Raw genomic sequence first — 17,883 nt, 5'->3', positions numbered from 1 at the left:
CTCTGCTGTTTCTCACTCTTTCCTCTCCTCCTCCTCCTCTCTCTGCCCAGTGTGTTTTGCCCTTTCTTAAATAAGTTTTCACAGCGGCGCCACCATCTTGGCTGAGGGGCTCAGCCATGCCCTGCGGTGGGTCCACTGGAGCCGGCTGTGTCCAGCACGGGGCAGCCCCCTGCCCCCACCACCAGAACCTTGCCTCCAACACAATGCTGAGCTCCTGAGTTGGAGCAGCTCACTGCTTCTCATGCTCCTGTACTTCTGCACTGACACTCATATTTTCTCATTGTACAAATGGCACTCACAAAATGAATATAGTAAACCAAAGGCTGAATCCCTTTCAGCACCATCTCTGCAACGGTACTCTGAAAAGACCACGTAATCAGTTAGGGAAAGTCCTCAAACTGATGTCACTCTCACACCTCTCCTTGGCCAATTAACAGTGGTAGTGAGAATTCTCTTGTCTTCAGCAGTAAATAAAGGCAGAGATGGAATAAAGCCTTTTACTTGCTTTTTCAGTTGTGTAAATGGACTTTTGAAGATTTGCATCTCGTCCAGAACTTCAAATAAGAAAGAGACTTTGGTCTGGTCTCATGATCTGAGGTTTCAGTTAGAGAAAAAAAAACAAAATAAAAACAACAAAAGCACAAATAAGCTTGAATTCAGAAAACCTGGTAGTATTGTTCTAAAGCACCAAAGGCATAGAAATTAAAATAGGCTTAAAAAAAGATACAGCTCTAGTCCTTCCCTATCTGTTTTCACTGCCCAACCTCAACAGTGGAATCCAGGGTGTAACAATTCAGACGAACATATGTGAATGCTTGATGACCCTCTGTAAAAAAAGCTTTTTCTTATGTTTAAGCAGTATTTCTGTATTGATATCAGTGCTCATCGCCTCTTGTGCTTTCACTGAGAAGAGTCTGGCTCTGTCATCTTTCCACACTCCGTTCAGGTATTTACGCACATGGAGAAGATCCCCCCTCAGCCTTCTCTTCTCCAGGCTGAACACTCCCAGCTCGCTCAGCCTCTCCTTCTATGACAGATGCTCCAATCCCTTAATTCATCTTTGCAGCCCTTTATCTTTATTGGGCTCCCTACAGTATGGCCATATACCTATTGTACTGGGGAGCCCAAAACAGGATCCAGTGTCTCACCAGTGCTGAGCAGAGGGCAGTCATCACCTCCTTCCATGTTACAGCAACTCTCTAATGCAGCCCAGGATGCTGTTGGCCACCTTTGCCGCAAGAGCACATTGATGGTTCATGGTAAGCTTGGTGTCCACCAGCACCCCAGCTTATTTTCTGACAAGCTGCTCTCCAGCCAGTCAGTCCCCAGCCTGTACTGGTGCATGGGGTTATTTCTCCCCAGGAGCAGAACTTGAAACTTTGTTGAGCAGTTTTAACGGTATTGCCTACTAGTGACTGGCCTTTAGCTGATCACAGTCTTTTGTGCCCTGCAGTTCAACCAGTTTTCAGTCCACCTTGCTATCCACTTATTTAGTCCAGACTTCATCAGTTTGTCTATAAGGCTGATTTGAGAGGCAGTGTCAGAAGCCTTTTTAAACTTAATATAAACAAAATCCATTGCTCTCCCTCATCCACCAAGCCAGTCATCTCACAGAAGGATGCCAGTTTTGTCAAGCATGATTTCCTCTTCATTAACCCATGCTGACAACTCCCAGAGACCTTACTGTCCTTGGAAACAATTGGAAACAATTTCCAGGAGGATTTGCTCCATCACCTTCCAAGGGATCGATGTGAGGCTGATTGGCCTGCAGTTTCCCATATCCTTCTGGAAGATGGGGATGATATTTGCTTTCTTCCCGTTCTCAGCAACCTCCCCCTAATCACCGTGACTTTTCAAAAAGAGAATGGAGTAGATGCACAATGACATCATCCAGCTCCCTCAGCACTCTTTCGTTTATTTCAGATCAGGTCCCACTTTGTTTAAATGTTCCCTGATTTGATCCTTGTCCACTGAGCGTCAAGTCTTTCCTGTTCTGGACTTTCCATTGGTCTCAGGGACACAGCATTCCTTAAAGGAATTGTACAAGCAAACTGAGGTCAAGAAGGCATTGAAGTACCTTGCCCTTCTCCTTGTCCTTTTTCACTAGGTGCCCCACCCCATTCAGCAGAAGGCCTACATTCTTCCAGTCTTCCTGGTGCCGGTGAGGTACTTGAAGAAGTTTTGTTGTCCTTCATTTCTCTCCCCAGATTTAACTCCAGGTGGATTTTGGCTTTCCTAAGCACATCCCTTCATGCTTCGACAGTGTCTGCATATTCTTCACAGGTCACCTGTCCCTGCTTCTGCTTCCTGTATGGTTCCCCTTTTTGCTTCCTGACTATAGTCAGGAGCCTCTTTTTCATCCATATAGCCCTCCTGCCACATTTGGTTATTTTCCCGCTTGTCAAGATGGATCAATCTTGAAAAGGAGGTAATCCCTAAAAGTGAGCCAAATCTCCTGGTCCCTTCTTCTCTCCAGCATGGTATCTCAAGCGATTCTTCCAATCAGATCCCTGCAGAGGCCAAAGTCTGCTCTCCTGAGCCCAGGGCTGTGATCCTTTTTGCCCTGCTCCCTCCTCCCATGATCCTGAACTCCATCGTCTCAGTCACTGCAGCCAAGCTTGCCTGTGACCTTCATATGCCTGATCAGATCTTCCCTGTTCCTAAGAATCAGGTCCAACAGGGCGTCTTCCCTTGTCAGCTGCTTGATAACCTGTGTTAGGAAGTTATCACACTCCAGAAGCTTCCTGGATTGCTGCATAATTTCCATGTTGTTCCTTCAGCAGATACCAGGATGATTCAAGCCTCCAATGAGGACCAGAGCCTTTGAACTGGCAGTGTTTCCCAACTGCCTTAAGATGACTTCATTCTTTACTTCTGCCTGAGCAGGTGATCTGCAGTAGGTATCCTCATGATGTCACCCATATTGGTCTGCCCACTAATCCTGACCCGTAACCTCTCAGTTGGCTGAGCTCTGTCCCAATGCAGAGCTCCACACATTCCCACTGGATTCTCACATGAAGAGTTATGCCGCACCGGGTCTTTCCAGCACCCATCTTTCCTAAAGAGCCTGTATACATACATGGCAACACTCTGGTCCCATGGACTATCCCATCAAATGTGTCATGCCAAGGAAACCATAGCCCTTCAACGGCAGACAGATGTCCAGTTCTCTGGTTTGTTCCCCATGCTGTATGCATTAGCACACAGCCACTTCGAAGAGGCACCCAGTTGTGCTGATTTTCCAGAAAGGTTATGAGAGCTTTCCTCATAATGCTGTGCTGCCAACACCTCCTCATTTCTGTGTATGTGCTTGTGGTGATGCCAGTTCAGTCCTGTTCTGTGGAGGAATTCTGTTGATTACAAGGCCAATTCTGTTTACATCACCCTGCACCATTTGATTGCCATCCTGCTCCACCACTTCCTCACTTTCCCCTCCGCTACTGCTCCTAGTTTAAAGTCCTTTAACCAGATTGGCCAGCCTCTTGGCAGCAATACTTTTGCCCCAATTAGTTAGGTGGATCCTGCCACCTCCTAGCAGTCCTATCCATTCTTTCACAAGCTCCTTCCTCAAGAAAGAGACCACCACCTGGGTCCCTATACCTTGACCATCACCCTTAGAGTCACGCAGTCATGCTTGACACTTTGCAGGACTCCCCTGACCGTATCGTTGGTGCCCAACTTAGAAAACCAGCAGCAGTTAATAAATAGTCTTAAGGCCAGACAAGCTTCAACCATCTTTCAATAATGTTCCAAATCTGAGCCCCCAGCAAGCAGCAGACTTCCCTCAACAATGAGTGGGGTCAGCAGATGGGAGCCTCCATCCCTTGCATCAGGGATTCTGCCAATACTACACTCACTGTGTCCTTCTGTGTGGCTCAGGCTGAGCTGGCACAGATGCTTCATTTGACAGAATTTTGTCTGAATGTTTCCAGTAAATAATTTATTATGAAGTATTTTCAAACAAAACCAAACAAACCAAACAAAACCAAATTTACTTGCTGACATTGATCTTTTAATGTCCGTAGTAACCTCATTTAAGCAGCAGTTACCTTTCAAAAATTCCATTCATTCTCAGAATATTAATTAAAAACAAACATGCATTTCCTACTGGAATTATACACATAAATCAGTTTTAAAAAAATACTTACAAGATTATCAATTTTCAGGGAGTTCTTAATTTCTGCATGTATCCTTTGAAGCCTAGAATCCATTGATGTTTCTGAAGATTAAAAATAGTATGCATGAGTATTTGGTAATCACATCAGGTTTGTTTTTGTAGAAACCTTTCCACAAATCTGAACTTCATACAGAATGCCGAAAATATGGGCAGGCACTCTACATCAGATAACCATGCAGGCGCACACATAAATACACCACAGGGCTTATTATCAGAAATAAAGTACGCAGCTTTTCAAAATTGAACACTACTAGCAACCTACAGAGTTTTCTCCTTAGGAGTTACAAACTGAAAATGATTTTCTATTTCAATATACAGCTGTCACCCTCTATTTGTGGGCCAGGTTAAAAGCAAGTTTCAATAAACACCGAGAGTTACAAAGCTCGAAAACCTTTACTGACAGGACATCTGGATGTTTTCAGTAAATTGGACATGATTCAAGTCCAAATCCATCCAAATAAAATATCCCCAGTACGCATGCTCCAGCAGGTGTACAAGATGGATGAACATGCCTGCTCGAATTCACAGGCTGAATGATGTTTGGATTTTTTCATACACAAGTGGTACGTATTCTGAACAACACTGCAACCAAACAGGGTTTCCTTCAAGTTAATCCATCTTGGATGGGTTTGGATATTTTTTTTTAATCCCCTTGCCAACACTGGGTTGGTTGGAGTCCATGCCACTGGATCTGTACTATACTACAAATTACAGCCAGCAGTTTGGATTGCCCTTAAACATGGGAGTACTATAAAAGGAACGACTTATCCCTATGAAGGTCAGTTTGCAAGTCTGGGTTAGTAGACAAGACCACAGTAATCTGAATCTAAGCCTCTTGCTTAGGAAGAACAAGCCTCTTGCTTAGTAAGAGGTAGTATCTAAATACTTTCAAGAGGTCCCTCAGATTATTGCGTTATGAGATAATAGAAAGGAAAATCTGACGGGAAGAACTAAAGTGATTCAGTTCAAAGAGTAAGAACTTCTGTTTCTGGTTCACAAACAGAAGGGATCATCAAGGTTTAAAAGCTCAAATGACAGTAAAATGGGAATAGCAAAGACCTGTTCTAATGCACTGAAGAAAGAACACAGAAGAACAAGAATGCACTGTTTCACAGATCTGAAGGAAGCAGTCATGAATCAAACATCTTGGACTGAGACCCCAAAACCATCCTTAGCAGTGAATTATTTTATCCGAGCAGATAATTCTGTTCAAAATTTAAGGTGACCAAAAATACCGTTTAGCTTCTTTAAACTAACCTCTCTTCTTCTCCATCTTCTTAACTTCTGTCTTCTTGCCTTCTTCTTTACTCTGCCTATCAAAAACGTTAAAGTGTTTTTACAATGTTGTAAAGTCTGGGTTTCAGTCTTTTTTCTTCCCAATTTTTAGATGAGTTGCAATGTTTTGAGGTATCATTTCAGAAAAACATGAGCATGCAAAAACCACAAAGAGCCAAACCCTGTTTTTCAGAGACTGAAATGAACTAACAAAATTAGTTAGCTGAGATACTGCTGATAAATCCTCCATACTGACAGACCATTTTCCCTAGAAGCAGCAAATTAAAGGATTTTAAAAACAAGTCACATTTCTAAACTATATTTTGTTTCAGTTGCATGTACAAATTGGTAGAATGGCATTGTACAGAACTAACTTACGGAGAATAAAATATGACAAAAAGACTAAAACTATTTAACATTACCACAGGGAATTACAGAGAGATCAATTAGTCATAATCAGCTCCTATGTGACTTATTTTCTAATATATAATTAATTATCAGTATAAGTATCCTACAACTGACCATAAATGTATCAGGGATAATTTAAATATTCTTGAAGCAAATAGTAATAAAGGAAAAAGATTGATTACAAGGTCATTGAAACTCCTGGTTCTTTCTCTAATTATATCACTAAAAATAAACCTGGGACTCAAGAAAAACAAAACAAAACAAAATTTGTCTCCATCTCAGTTATAGGATGAAGATAGGCAGAAGTCTTTCCAACTAGCTTTTGAACTCTTTATTCAGAGAAGATCATGAACCCCTGTTTAGCAATTCCTCAGTCTTGTCTTACTGAGAGGTTTCAAAGCCTCATTTTACAATTTGCGTATTTCAGTACATCATGACTAAATATTCTGTGACTCATTTTCTTCCTGTCATAGTAATAGCATCCATAAAATATCCAGGCCTGCATGTCTGTCATCTTTCATGTTCCTTTCATACTCCATCCAGTTACAGAATCAACAGTTTTCAAGTACATAAGACTTATTTTACTTCAACTGGCAGCACAGGCTCATGCCGTTTAAACAGTACATGTAAACTTTATATATATACAGAATGGTGTACAAAGCACTGTTATTAGACGTAAATAAATATTAACGAAGTAGCTACAAAGACCAGAAAATGGAAACTATGCTGATGAGAAAAGTAACCAAAAAAAAAAGTATCAGCCTATATTCAGTGTATTAGTAGAGGAACTTGAAGACAGACAGCACAAAAAGAAGCCTTAATACTTTTTATCAATATTGAGTTTTGTGGTATTAGTCATCAGCTATAATTAAATTCATTATGCATTCATTAACTACTACTCCTTTATCTTACTGAAACAAAGCTCTATCTACCCTCCAATGCATAAAATATGACAGCTATTTAAAAGTAGAGGAGATTTGATTATTATAACCAAATCAATATATGACAGTTTAATTGCAGAAATCAATCAGCATACGTCAGATTTAAATAGTGATTATATTAAGAGTTGTGAAGATGCCAAGGACAATTTAGTATCTCTGGAACTGGAAATGCTTAGGTTTGCTACAGGCAAGTAGAGTAATTATGTTGTTTCCAGAGAAGGAGTGACAGGAATAAGAGGAGAAGAAAGGGCTAGAGGATAAAAAGCCCCAAACAAACTAGACTCTTGTTAATGGATGTGAAAAAGGTAGAATTCTGTTGTTACGGGTGAAGGGGACCATTACCCTCCTCCTTTTTCTCCGAATTTTTACCTTGTTCTCCCTTTCTTCCGCCCTCCCACCAACTGTGGGGATGGGAACATCATGCTCTCATGGTGGCATTTGCAGAATAGCTCTTGAGAATGAGTCAGATTTCTTCCTATTGTCCCACCCCCCCCGTTTCTGGCAGATCTTCTCTCCATTCTTATGCTTGATTCATTTGTGATAATTTATCTTCCGACTGCAGACTGCTCTTGGTATCACTCAACTGGCTTTGCAGTGCTAGAATAGAATAATTCTTAATTTTTTCCTTGTTCTGTCTGTCAGTGTGTGCTCCAGCTGCCAGACAGAGAAGGAAATGTTTTCCAGGTAACCCTATGATTTCACAACCTGATCAAAAATCCATAACCATGGATTAATAAGTCCTACCAGTTCTCAATCTAATGTATCCAAAACAGTTTTTTACACTGATCCCTTTTCACATGGATATTACTAGGTTACTGCTAAACAGAACCCTCCAGCTGGCTTCTGCTAGAAATTCTAAGTCACTGAAAGACTGACATCACTTAATTTCTAGGTTCAATTCTTCCCATCCTCCCACAATAGAACATATTGGTTTAGAGGGGCTTTTTACTCTCCAGTTAAAAAAATAGGCAAAAAAAGGCTGGGGGGAGAGAACAACAGAACACAGTGCAAACCAGATTGGAATTTTTTCGGATATTGTCTCCTCCTGCTAGTTTCAACAACTTGCAGACATCACATGTTAAAACATACTCACGATTCAGATTCTGTCTGTTCCTCTTGCTTACGCTTTCTTTCTGTTACTTCTCTCTCATGTTGGCCTCTTACAATGTTTCTTCTATGAGGAGCCTGAAAGCTTCTTCCCCCTTTTTTCTTCTGTTTTTATTTGGGATTTTAGAATTGGAAAGAGAAAAGGAGTCTTTATATTACTGAAAAGCAAGATTATTACATCATTGTTTTTGTATACAAGTAAACCTACCTACACTAAATATCTTTGAAGCAACTCTGCTCCATGGAACAACCTGACAAGAACTGGCTTTCCCCACAACTAAATACAAGACCTCCACGGTAGTAAGTTCTGAATTTCTTTAGTCCTTTCTCCCTTTTTCCTCTTCTAATAGAAGGCAAATATCCTAAGCACCAGAAAAATGAAGACATTCCAAATGATTGGCTAGGGACAGCTTTATACCTTTCGAAAACTTGATTTCAAGCCAAATGTTCTCTTAGACGCACCCAAGGAAAAAAAAGCTGCATTCCAAGGAACATAGATGGAAAAAACTTTTTGACAAAATAAATAACCATTACATTTAAATCCTTTGTTAAAAAGAAAAGTGTCTTAGAAAAGATGCTTTTCTTAGAAAATACCAAAGAAGTTCCTGAAAGAATTATTTGACAAAGTTCTGCAACTTTTATTCTATATATCTTATTAGCCAGCCACACGGCTCCAACCTTCACTAAGATCTGGCATTAACTTCAAGAAAGATCGTCAGTGATACTACTTTCCTCTATAATAAATATATCAGGAAAGCAAAATTATACCTTGTCACCTTCTTGTTCTTCTCCATCATCTTCAGAATCAGACGCTGATGCAGAACCCACTTTCACAGCATTTTTCCTTTTTGGTTCAGCCTCTTTCTTTCCTTCCTTTTTGTCAAATTCCTTCTTTGATTTCTCCTCTTCCTTCTGATTTTCCTCATCTTTTTTCCCTTGCTTTTTGGGCTTTTCTTCTGGTCCTTTTTTCTTTGCCTTCTCCTCCTCGTTAACACTAAAACATGAACAATATTTAGGCATCGTACCCATTATCTACACTGAGTTTAGAACATCACATTCTTTTAACTCAGGAAGTTGATTTTTTTTTTTTACCACAGAACATTAAAAATTATGAAGTTAATTCACTCTCAGTTCATCTAATGACTCTTCAAAAAATACTCAGTCTTTTCCTAAAATTGTAGTCCACTACCTATGCAAAAAAAGAAATAAATAATAGTATGGAGGCCCTAATGAAGCTAACGTTAATATATGTGCATAGATCCAAAACCAAAAAGTTAAAGCTCAGAAGTTCTCCACACACATCTGCGTCTGCAGGGCCAAGACTGCATACACTGTAAACTAGTTTTATAAGGTATACTTATTTAAGGTGTACGTATACTGAAATTGCATCTGCTAATCTACAGAAAACTACGCTAATGCTCAACTTTTCCTTCAGTTACTAGAACCACTAAGGACTTGACACAAGAACTGAAGCGGGTAAAAACAAAATTTAGTAACAAATAGTGTTGGAATTCCATCAGAAGATATTTCTGAAACAAAAATGTAAAAAAAATTCAATATTTTAGTTTTACATGATCTTGTCTTTTCTCTTAAAAAAAAAATCTTTTCCTCTTCACCGAGCATACAATTATATAAGGAATTTTGCGCAGATTTTACAAGTTAGGAAGGTTAAGATCTTCTGTCTCTTGTTCCAGAAATGTACTACCTTGAGTTACTATGTATTAATTACTTGAGCTGTAAATAACAACATCAAAGCAAACAGTAACTCATACTGAATACTAAAGGGGCAAAAACCTATCAGGAACTCAGTACTAGTTATGAAGTCTTAACATAAGGAACAACATGGTTTACAATGAAGAAGGTTTATATTAAGAAACAAAACAAAACAACTCACGAGTCACTCTCTGAAAGACAAGGTGGTTTCACCAACTTGGGTCTCCCTCTTGGTTTTGGAACCTTTATTTCAGAAGCTAGTATTTACACAGAAATAACAGGTTAGTCCTCAGCCACCATCTGCTTCTTGTCTACGAGGCAAGATTCTTACTCAACAGACAGAAGCTACACCTAAATCAAAATAAATACCCTAACTTTGTTATAAAAAATTCAAGTGTTAAGTGAGTACCAAACTTTTATCGAGATTTCTTTGAAAAACTAAAGTGTTGGTAGTTTTTTTAGCTAATTGGTAAATTAAACTTCAGTGGTTTTTTAGCCTCAGGCTCCAACTACCAATTCTTGTGGTTTTTTGCACTCTGTATAGTTAGGATTTGTTTCACATATTGCATTAACTAATATGACCAAGTCTGAAATTAGAGAAAGTTTGAAATTGGAGAATGGAAAGAAGTAATTTAGTGTCCACATTTAAGCAGCCTGTTTGCAGTATTTTTAGATGTATCACGGGGCTTCCATCAGTTCTCTTGATAACAAACCACTGTCAAGAAGTTCTACCACCACACTACAGTACAGAGCAAAACTTTGCATTTCCTCAGATTCACCATATTGTTAGGAATAAGACAAATAGTGTATTTGCCTTCCTGACACTCATATGCTTCAAATTCTTGTCCAATACCACAGTGAACACGTGGTTAGGAAACCCAATATTCAGTGTTTAAACTCCTGTTGGTGTTATGCGTGGAGCACTGTTAAGCAAGAGTTGCACGCATCATATCAACTTCAGAAAAGGCTGCATAGTACATCTTATAAAAAGGCATTTTATACAGGGGGGAAAGCATCTCCTGTAGATCCTTTCCTGCTCTTACAGACAGTAGTTAGTAAAAACAAACAAACAAAAAAGTAAAGATAAAAACACATACAAATATTAAAAACATACATTTAGTACATGTAATGAAAGGGGGGAGGGGGAGGGGAGCTGAAATAGTACATAATTTTCTCACAGCTTCCAAGGCTAAAGTAATTACGTCTAGTTAACTGTGGTTGCACTTCCTAAAAGTTATTTCCATATTGTCAGCAGATACAGATGAGTATAAATTATTTGTTTCGCAGACTAGATGCTCATACAATGTACTTAACTGCTGCATGTTTTCCAACGTAGTAGTTAATGATCAATTCAAGAATATCTGCAAGCTTACCACAAAAATTCCAATGAATTAGATCACTGCTACTTTGAAAGAAACAAGCACTGCAGAATTATCACCAAATAGTTCTAATTACGTATTTTAAAAAAAGCAGTTATATCTTCTTTTCATTTGTCTATCAATCTACACAGACTGCCTTAAATACCGTTTTAAACAAGTCTCTCCAGCTCTGTTTGTTTTTACTGTCATCTGAGCTCCACCGATAGGCTCTATGTCCACTCAGTTCTTGTGTTTTATGGATATTCTAATACAATTGAAGTATTTTATAGACCTTTAATGAATATAAACCTTTACGGAACAATAATGCAAGAAGAGCTCTTATCGTATATCTATAATTTAGCAGCATTCTATGAAGAAGGCTCTTCTAAAGGTGATACCTGTACCCAAAAACAGTGAGTCTTATTTAGAGGACTGAGCATTAATGCTAACAATTTAAATCCATTTACATCCTAAAGTCTTCAATTTGAGATGAGGTGTTTTCTCATTACAATCCATTAGCAAAGATTGCCTTTAGCATGAGAAAATATCCTGTAGTACTTTAAGGGACAGCTCCCTGACTAATTCTGCTAAAGTATTTCTGTGATGAAAAAAATTAAATCTTTCTTTTAAAGTTACCTGCTGGTCTTCCTCTTTTGGGGCTTACTTTTGGAGATACTGGCACAGGAGCTGCTGCTGCCACTGCTGCTGCTACTGCTGCTGCCACTGCTGCTGTTGCCACTGCTGCTGCTTCCTCAGCTTCAGCTTGTTTTTCAGCCTAATTTAAAAAATGAATTTCACAAGTGAAAAAACACAAGGCACCAATTTCTCAATTACTTTCACAAACAACAGTTTTAAACTTCTAGAAATGCATCATTACACTATTGCTTCTACAAATGAAAAAAAAGTTTAAAAGTTTCCAAATTTAGTAACAGGTTATATTTAAAAATCACTAATTTCACCCTCTCCATACCATCACTACCTGATATAGTAATGTTTCATATCATTTCAACCAGCCCATTCATCTTCAGAACAATAAACTATCTTGGTACGACAAAGGAAAAAGATTACTTGTAGGTATTTTTAAGATCACCATAACAGTATGCAAAAACCCAGCTTTAAGCAGGCAAGTTCGCATTTTTTCCCCCATACACAAATACCCTTCTTTCACATGCGATCATCTCCCCTAGCTGCATCAAAGTATCAAGCCAGTAGATGGAGCTATTCAGAAAAAACACCTGCTTCTAGCTCTATAGCCAATTATTCACAATGAAAAATTTTATGTTGACCTGCACTAACTGGACATAATGACCTTCACCTATATAGTCATTTTAGGGGGGGTGGGTTGTAAAGACAGATAGAACTTATGACAAAAGAAGATCTTGATGAAAGGATATATATCTCCCTATAGAAACATTTCACATCCATACACACAGATAAAATGAATTGAGAAAAATCCCAGCTAGAGAAAATATTCACAGAATTTAGTGTCCTGGATGCAGGAGCATCAGCTAGCAGCAACAGAAAAGTTATGGGCAAATACATATTTATCTTAATATTCTTTGTGGGCACCTATAATAAAAGACAATTTTGAAGAAAGAGACAAACTTAAATCTAGCACAGAGTAGAGGTACATCTCCGTATTAACTGTGCTTTCCATCAGTCTACAGGAAGACTGTTTAAACGAAGACAGAAAAACACCTATTAGAATGCATTTTTACAATGCCAGGAAAAGAAAACATCATGTTTCTTAAGGCAAATAAGAAGTGCATTTAAAGTCATAAAACTGCATAGCCAACCCTCTTTTCTGACCCACAAGCACAGACCACATCCCTCAAAATACTATGTTTTTCCGTTCAGCAATGGCCTGTAGTAATGCAAATGTCTGCTTAAAACCCTTGCCACACACAGCACATGCCAAACACAAGTCTGTCAGCTGAAGCTAGTAAATGTGACAGAGGAAATCTTCTTAGGCCTGCAGTGCCTTATGATGCCAAAAAAACCCCACCTCACACAAAACAAAAGAACTAACACCAAACCATAGGATTTGAGTGCTTTTTGAAAGAGTAAAGAATGAGATCTTTTTGTTGTGTGTGTCATCTGTGAGGCTTCTCCCACTTACAAGCTAAAATCACATGTATGCATAGTCACAGACATACTTTACACTTCTTGCTGTTTCAGACTAGAAGCTTTCTTTGAATTTTATTTTAGGTTTTTTTTTTAAATTTACTTTTTTTTAAAATAAGGTATTCTTTAAATTGTACTTTTTAAATATTCAAGTCATTTTTGTACGAGCATCCAAACACATATCTTTCTTTTTCATGAAGCAAATGATACTCAGCATGCTACTTATCTGCGATAAACATACTAAGGTCACAGTTATTTCACACTCATCCCATCCCTGCTGTCTGCAGTAATGTTACAAGTTAAATGGTTTCAAATTAAAATTAAACTTTGCCCCACTTTAATCTAGTTTTCAGTTGGGTCAGTTCCCTGATCTGGTTTGCTGTGTGACCACATGAACGTTAAGGCTGGTGCATGCTGAGCAAGCAGCTGGAACTGCCTCTTTCAAAGTAATTCAAATTTTTCCCAGGTTGAAGAGACCACAAAATCACAACCTCGTGAAAAGGTGGAGTATTTCAGGTATTACTTCAGTGTGATGAAGATGATAAAAGAAATTTTTCAGAGCTTCAAAACAGACTATTTTATTAGCGGTCCAGCAACAGTTTATATCTTAGTTTTTCTTATTTGCAATGGACCGTTTGAGAAAAGATGGGAACTCCCTACTCTACATTAAGTTCAAACAGAATTAAGACTTGTAAAACACTCTCTGGGAAAAATTCCATTCCGACAAATCTTTCAGCCATTTGAAAGGGGGGAGAGGGGTGTCAAGCACTTCAACTTATGCATAATCTGTCATTAAAGAAAATAATATCCAGTATCATCATATCCAAAAATTCCAGTAAGGTGAAGTAATTAAACATACTATTACCTTTCTTTTTCTTCCTCTTCTAGCAACTTTAGGAATAGAAGCATCATTTGTTTTCACCACATCCTGTGAAGATTAAAAATGGTGCTAAGAGTCTTAATAAAACAAAGACGTATTTTAAATGATACTAAGTTTTTTTCACAACTGAAGCTTCTCACACATGATTTAGACAAGAATCCTGTAATATATATGAAGACACCTCCTGCTTTTAAATTATTAAAATCCTGATTATCTGATAATAATCAACTGATTATCTGGTAACCAGGACTTTTTGCTGAAAGATAAGAAATAAAATAAGTACTTAATAATATTCTATTTTAAATAAAGGTATGCAGTCATGTTTTACTCTGTCTGAACTCTTTATCTAGTCCTTTAAATAAGTACATTTGCAATACAGAGTAAGTGATGAAAAACACACTATTGCACCTGTTTTAATTGAACTTACAGACAAGCCAGACTAAAAGTTTCCTCTTTGATGAAAGCTTCAATACAAACATGAACGAACACATAGGTATTTTTATGTAATTAAACAGCTCCTGAGACTGTCACAGTAGTAAGAACTGTAGCTTCTTAGTACTCAGTAATACATTTACATCAATTGACATATTAAAATGTTCTCTGGTACACAGAAAAAGCTTTCACATACTTCTTTACTGTTTTTTTCAGAAGGTAGATCATCCTCCTTTGAAGTATCCATCTCCTTTTCTTCTGTTTCAGCTTCTGTAGGTAAGTTATTATCCACTTTAGGGGATAACTGCAAAGGCAGTCAACACAGTAACAAAAAGTGCATTAAGAAGTATTTCATAGTGAAAAGAGAACATGCTAATAACGATCAGGCTGCTTTTCATTTTAAACAGTTTAAGTCTGTAGATACACTCCTTTCTTGAGTACACATTAAAAGCCTAAGGCAGAACCACTTTCTCCACTACACGATTGCAGATGGTTGTCAGAAGACGTCAAAATACAGCAATGTACTAGGGTGGAACTTCAGTTACACTTTGTGTTCATGAAAACATAACTCCTCTTTTTCACCATATCACCATTACATGAGTACTTTTAAGTGTTCACGCCAACATTCAAGATTCATTTGGATCACTGTTTATCTACACATACAGATGGATATCCGAGTCACAGACCACATTTAGCAAAGAATATCACTCTACTAAACAAAGACTTAATGTAGTAAACAGACCACAAACAAGTTGTTTTATCATGTGTGAGATAGTAATTAGTGATAACTGGTGTCATCTGATTTATGCCTTTTTTCCTGTTTTGTTGGGTTTTTTTTAAACCTTAAAATACAAGTTTTCGTTTTAGGTGAGCAGTTCAGACTTGAAAAATCAAGAGTTTGTAATAATTCACTTGAAAATAATCAATATTTCCTTGCAGCCTATGTATGTGCATGGTTTTTAGATCTTCGGTTCACTCTCTCAACTTTAATACTACTGCCTTTTCCCACTTGCAAGCACCTTTTGTGAAACTCCCTTTTAAAGTAGCTACAGTTGTTAAAATTTCAACATTGAATAAAGCAACCCAGGCACAAGATTATCATGCAGTATTTCTAATTATTTGAAGACATGCAATATCACTGAGTCTTTTTACAGATTACAACTGTAAGACAGAATAATCACTGGTACACTAAAACCACAGAAAACTAGAGTACAATGACCGGTTAAAAGAATGTTATAGCTACATTAGTATCAGAAGAAAAGGAGTAAATTTGCTCCATATTTTGCCGTGAACTGTAACTGTTTGAGATTAATTACAGAAATCTATGTAAAAGGACCGATTCAGGATCTTCCATTCTATCCTTGTGTTTGAACGGCTCTTACGATTTCCTGTTTGTCTTTCACAGTGACAGCTCAGGATAGCCTGAAAGCACTCTTCAGGAGAAACATGAAGCTTAAGTCATTGCCATCCCCACTAACACACGCTGCTTGCTGCACAAATTCACAGTGAAGCAAACTGGTAAATTTAAAAGAATTTTCCCCCTTGCAGTAGCAAATTCTGGGGAACAAATGCCTTTATTAGCATTGTGCATGGCCAAGAACAGCAGCACTGGTTTACTAACACTACCAGGAAATTACATATTGAAAAGTGCTTATAAAGTATAACTGATAGAACCCAAATAACACTGACTTTCCACAGGTTGAATTACTAAATTAAGGAACACTCTAAGCAGTAAGAAGTTGGGAGAAATAAGCCATCAATAAATCCACAGTCTCCAACTCATCAAAACAATTCTCAACATCATCTACCAGTGTACTACCAGTACACTAATTTTTCTTTTTTCCTCAATCAAAGGTCTTTTTTCCTCTTGAAGAAACAAGCTATTACAGCTACTAGACACTAATCCTACATGAAGAACAACCACTATGTATTTGACACATTCTTCAGCTGCAACTGTGAATCAATACTAAAGGACAGCCAGCTACACCTACAGAAAAACTACATTAAATCTTGGCAAATAATCAAAAACAGTCAGAATTAAGGCAAGTCTATTCAAAATAGTTTGACACTTAATTTAAAGGCACTGCTCATCCTGTAGAGTAGTAATATCCAGAAACAAGTTAAAAATAAATGAGATACCATAAATGCATGAATCCCATCTGCATCACAATTTTTGTCATTTTAGGATTCTATTCTCCTTAAAAAAACTGAGAAGAGATGACACACAACATCTCTTCCATGGCATATGAAAAATAGCCCCACATGAACAAAACAAAATAAATATTCAAGGATAGAGAAAGTTCAAAGCAGTGTGCTACACTAATATCATTAAGTGTAAAGTAAGCTAGGAAGGTTCACCTCTTACAGTACAAACTGCCCAGCACCAGTGTCCTAGTTTTGGCTGGGATAGAGTTAATCTTCTTCCCAGTAGCTGGTATAGTGCTGTGTTTTGGATTTAGTATGAGAAGAATGTTGATAACACACTGATGATTTAGTTGTTGCCAGGTAGTGTTTACTCTAGTCAAGGACTTTTCAGCTTCCCATGCTCTGCCAGGTGTACAAGAAGCTGGGAGGGGGCACAGCCAGGACAGCTGACCCAAACTGGCCAACATACCATATGATGTCATGCTCAGTATATAAGCTGGGGGGAGTTGGCCAGGGGGCGGCGACCGATGCTCAGGAACTGGCTGGGCATCGGTCGGTAGATGATGAGCAATTGTATTGTGCATCACTTATTTTGTATATTCTATCATTATTATTATTATTATTCCCTTCCCTTTCTGTTCTATTAAACTGTCTTTATCTCAATCCACCCTTTTTTTACCTTTTTTTCCCATCCCACTGGGCAGGGGGAGAGTGAGCAAGTGGCTGTGTGGTGTTTAGCTGCCAGCTGGGGTTAAACCACAGCAAACAACAAGCTGAAACAAACATGTTTCAGACAGAAATGCATTTTCTTAGTACAAATATAATATTTAAAGAGAACACAATCTTGTTTCGTAAGTATTCTAAGGTATGCACAATTACAAAGCAAAGAAGCTAAACTCTGTCTATATAAACTACTGTATACCGATTACTCACAGATACTTTCCTGACTTGGAGTTCAATTGATAAAGCTATTAAATCCTTTATATTCTAATTAGTCCATTAGGAGTATGGCCTAATTCAAACTGATTCTTATAATCTGTTCAGGCAAATACACTGAAGAACCCTTTCAGCCCAGACAGAATCTAATGCTCTGTTAGACTTTTCAACAAAAACTGTCATAACTGAAAGAGACAGTCATACCTGCCTATGATATTAAAAAGTCTTCAAAAACAGAAAGGGAAACTTAAAGCTAAATCTTGGTGATTATTTCCACCTTCTCCTGCCTAGGAGGTACTGTATGAATTTAGTTTAAGTGTATTATGATTTAGAAATATAGACCAGTAAAGAGGAATACAAAAGGACAAGAATATTCCTATATGTACG

General features: G+C 38.0%; 1 protein-coding gene across 7 annotated transcripts in view; it reads right to left on the bottom strand.

Annotated features, from left to right (window-relative positions):
* Nucleotides 1-17,883, bottom strand: part of PSIP1 (PC4 and SRSF1 interacting protein 1) — a 39,389-nt gene that overhangs the window by 8,592 nt on the left and 12,914 nt on the right. For 4 of the 7 annotated variants that reach the window (XM_075138406.1, XM_075138405.1, XM_075138408.1 and 1 more), the window contains exons 6-14: nucleotides 17,240-17,305; nucleotides 14,612-14,719; nucleotides 13,969-14,031; nucleotides 11,616-11,754; nucleotides 9,803-9,878; nucleotides 8,677-8,902; nucleotides 7,895-8,013; nucleotides 5,435-5,490; nucleotides 4,149-4,219 (exon numbers count right to left, since the gene is read on the bottom strand). In XM_075138406.1, coding sequence (XP_074994507.1) covers nucleotides 4,149-4,219; nucleotides 5,435-5,490; nucleotides 7,895-8,013; nucleotides 8,677-8,902; nucleotides 9,803-9,878; nucleotides 11,616-11,754; nucleotides 13,969-14,031; nucleotides 14,612-14,719; nucleotides 17,240-17,305 — 924 coding nt within the window. The remainder of the gene's footprint in view (nucleotides 1-4,148; nucleotides 4,220-5,434; nucleotides 5,491-7,894; nucleotides 8,014-8,676; nucleotides 8,903-9,802; nucleotides 9,879-11,615; nucleotides 11,755-13,968; nucleotides 14,032-14,611; nucleotides 14,720-17,239; nucleotides 17,306-17,883) is intronic. The other 3 variants (XM_075138410.1, XM_075138411.1, XM_075138409.1) reach the window with 1 other exon arrangement.

Source organism: Calonectris borealis, chromosome Z, assembly GCF_964195595.1.
Source record: "Calonectris borealis chromosome Z, bCalBor7.hap1.2, whole genome shotgun sequence".
Lineage (NCBI taxonomy): Eukaryota > Metazoa > Chordata > Aves > Procellariiformes > Procellariidae > Calonectris > Calonectris borealis.
The sequence above is the reverse complement of the archived record's forward strand: the minus strand, read 5'-3'. Positions and strand labels throughout refer to the sequence as shown.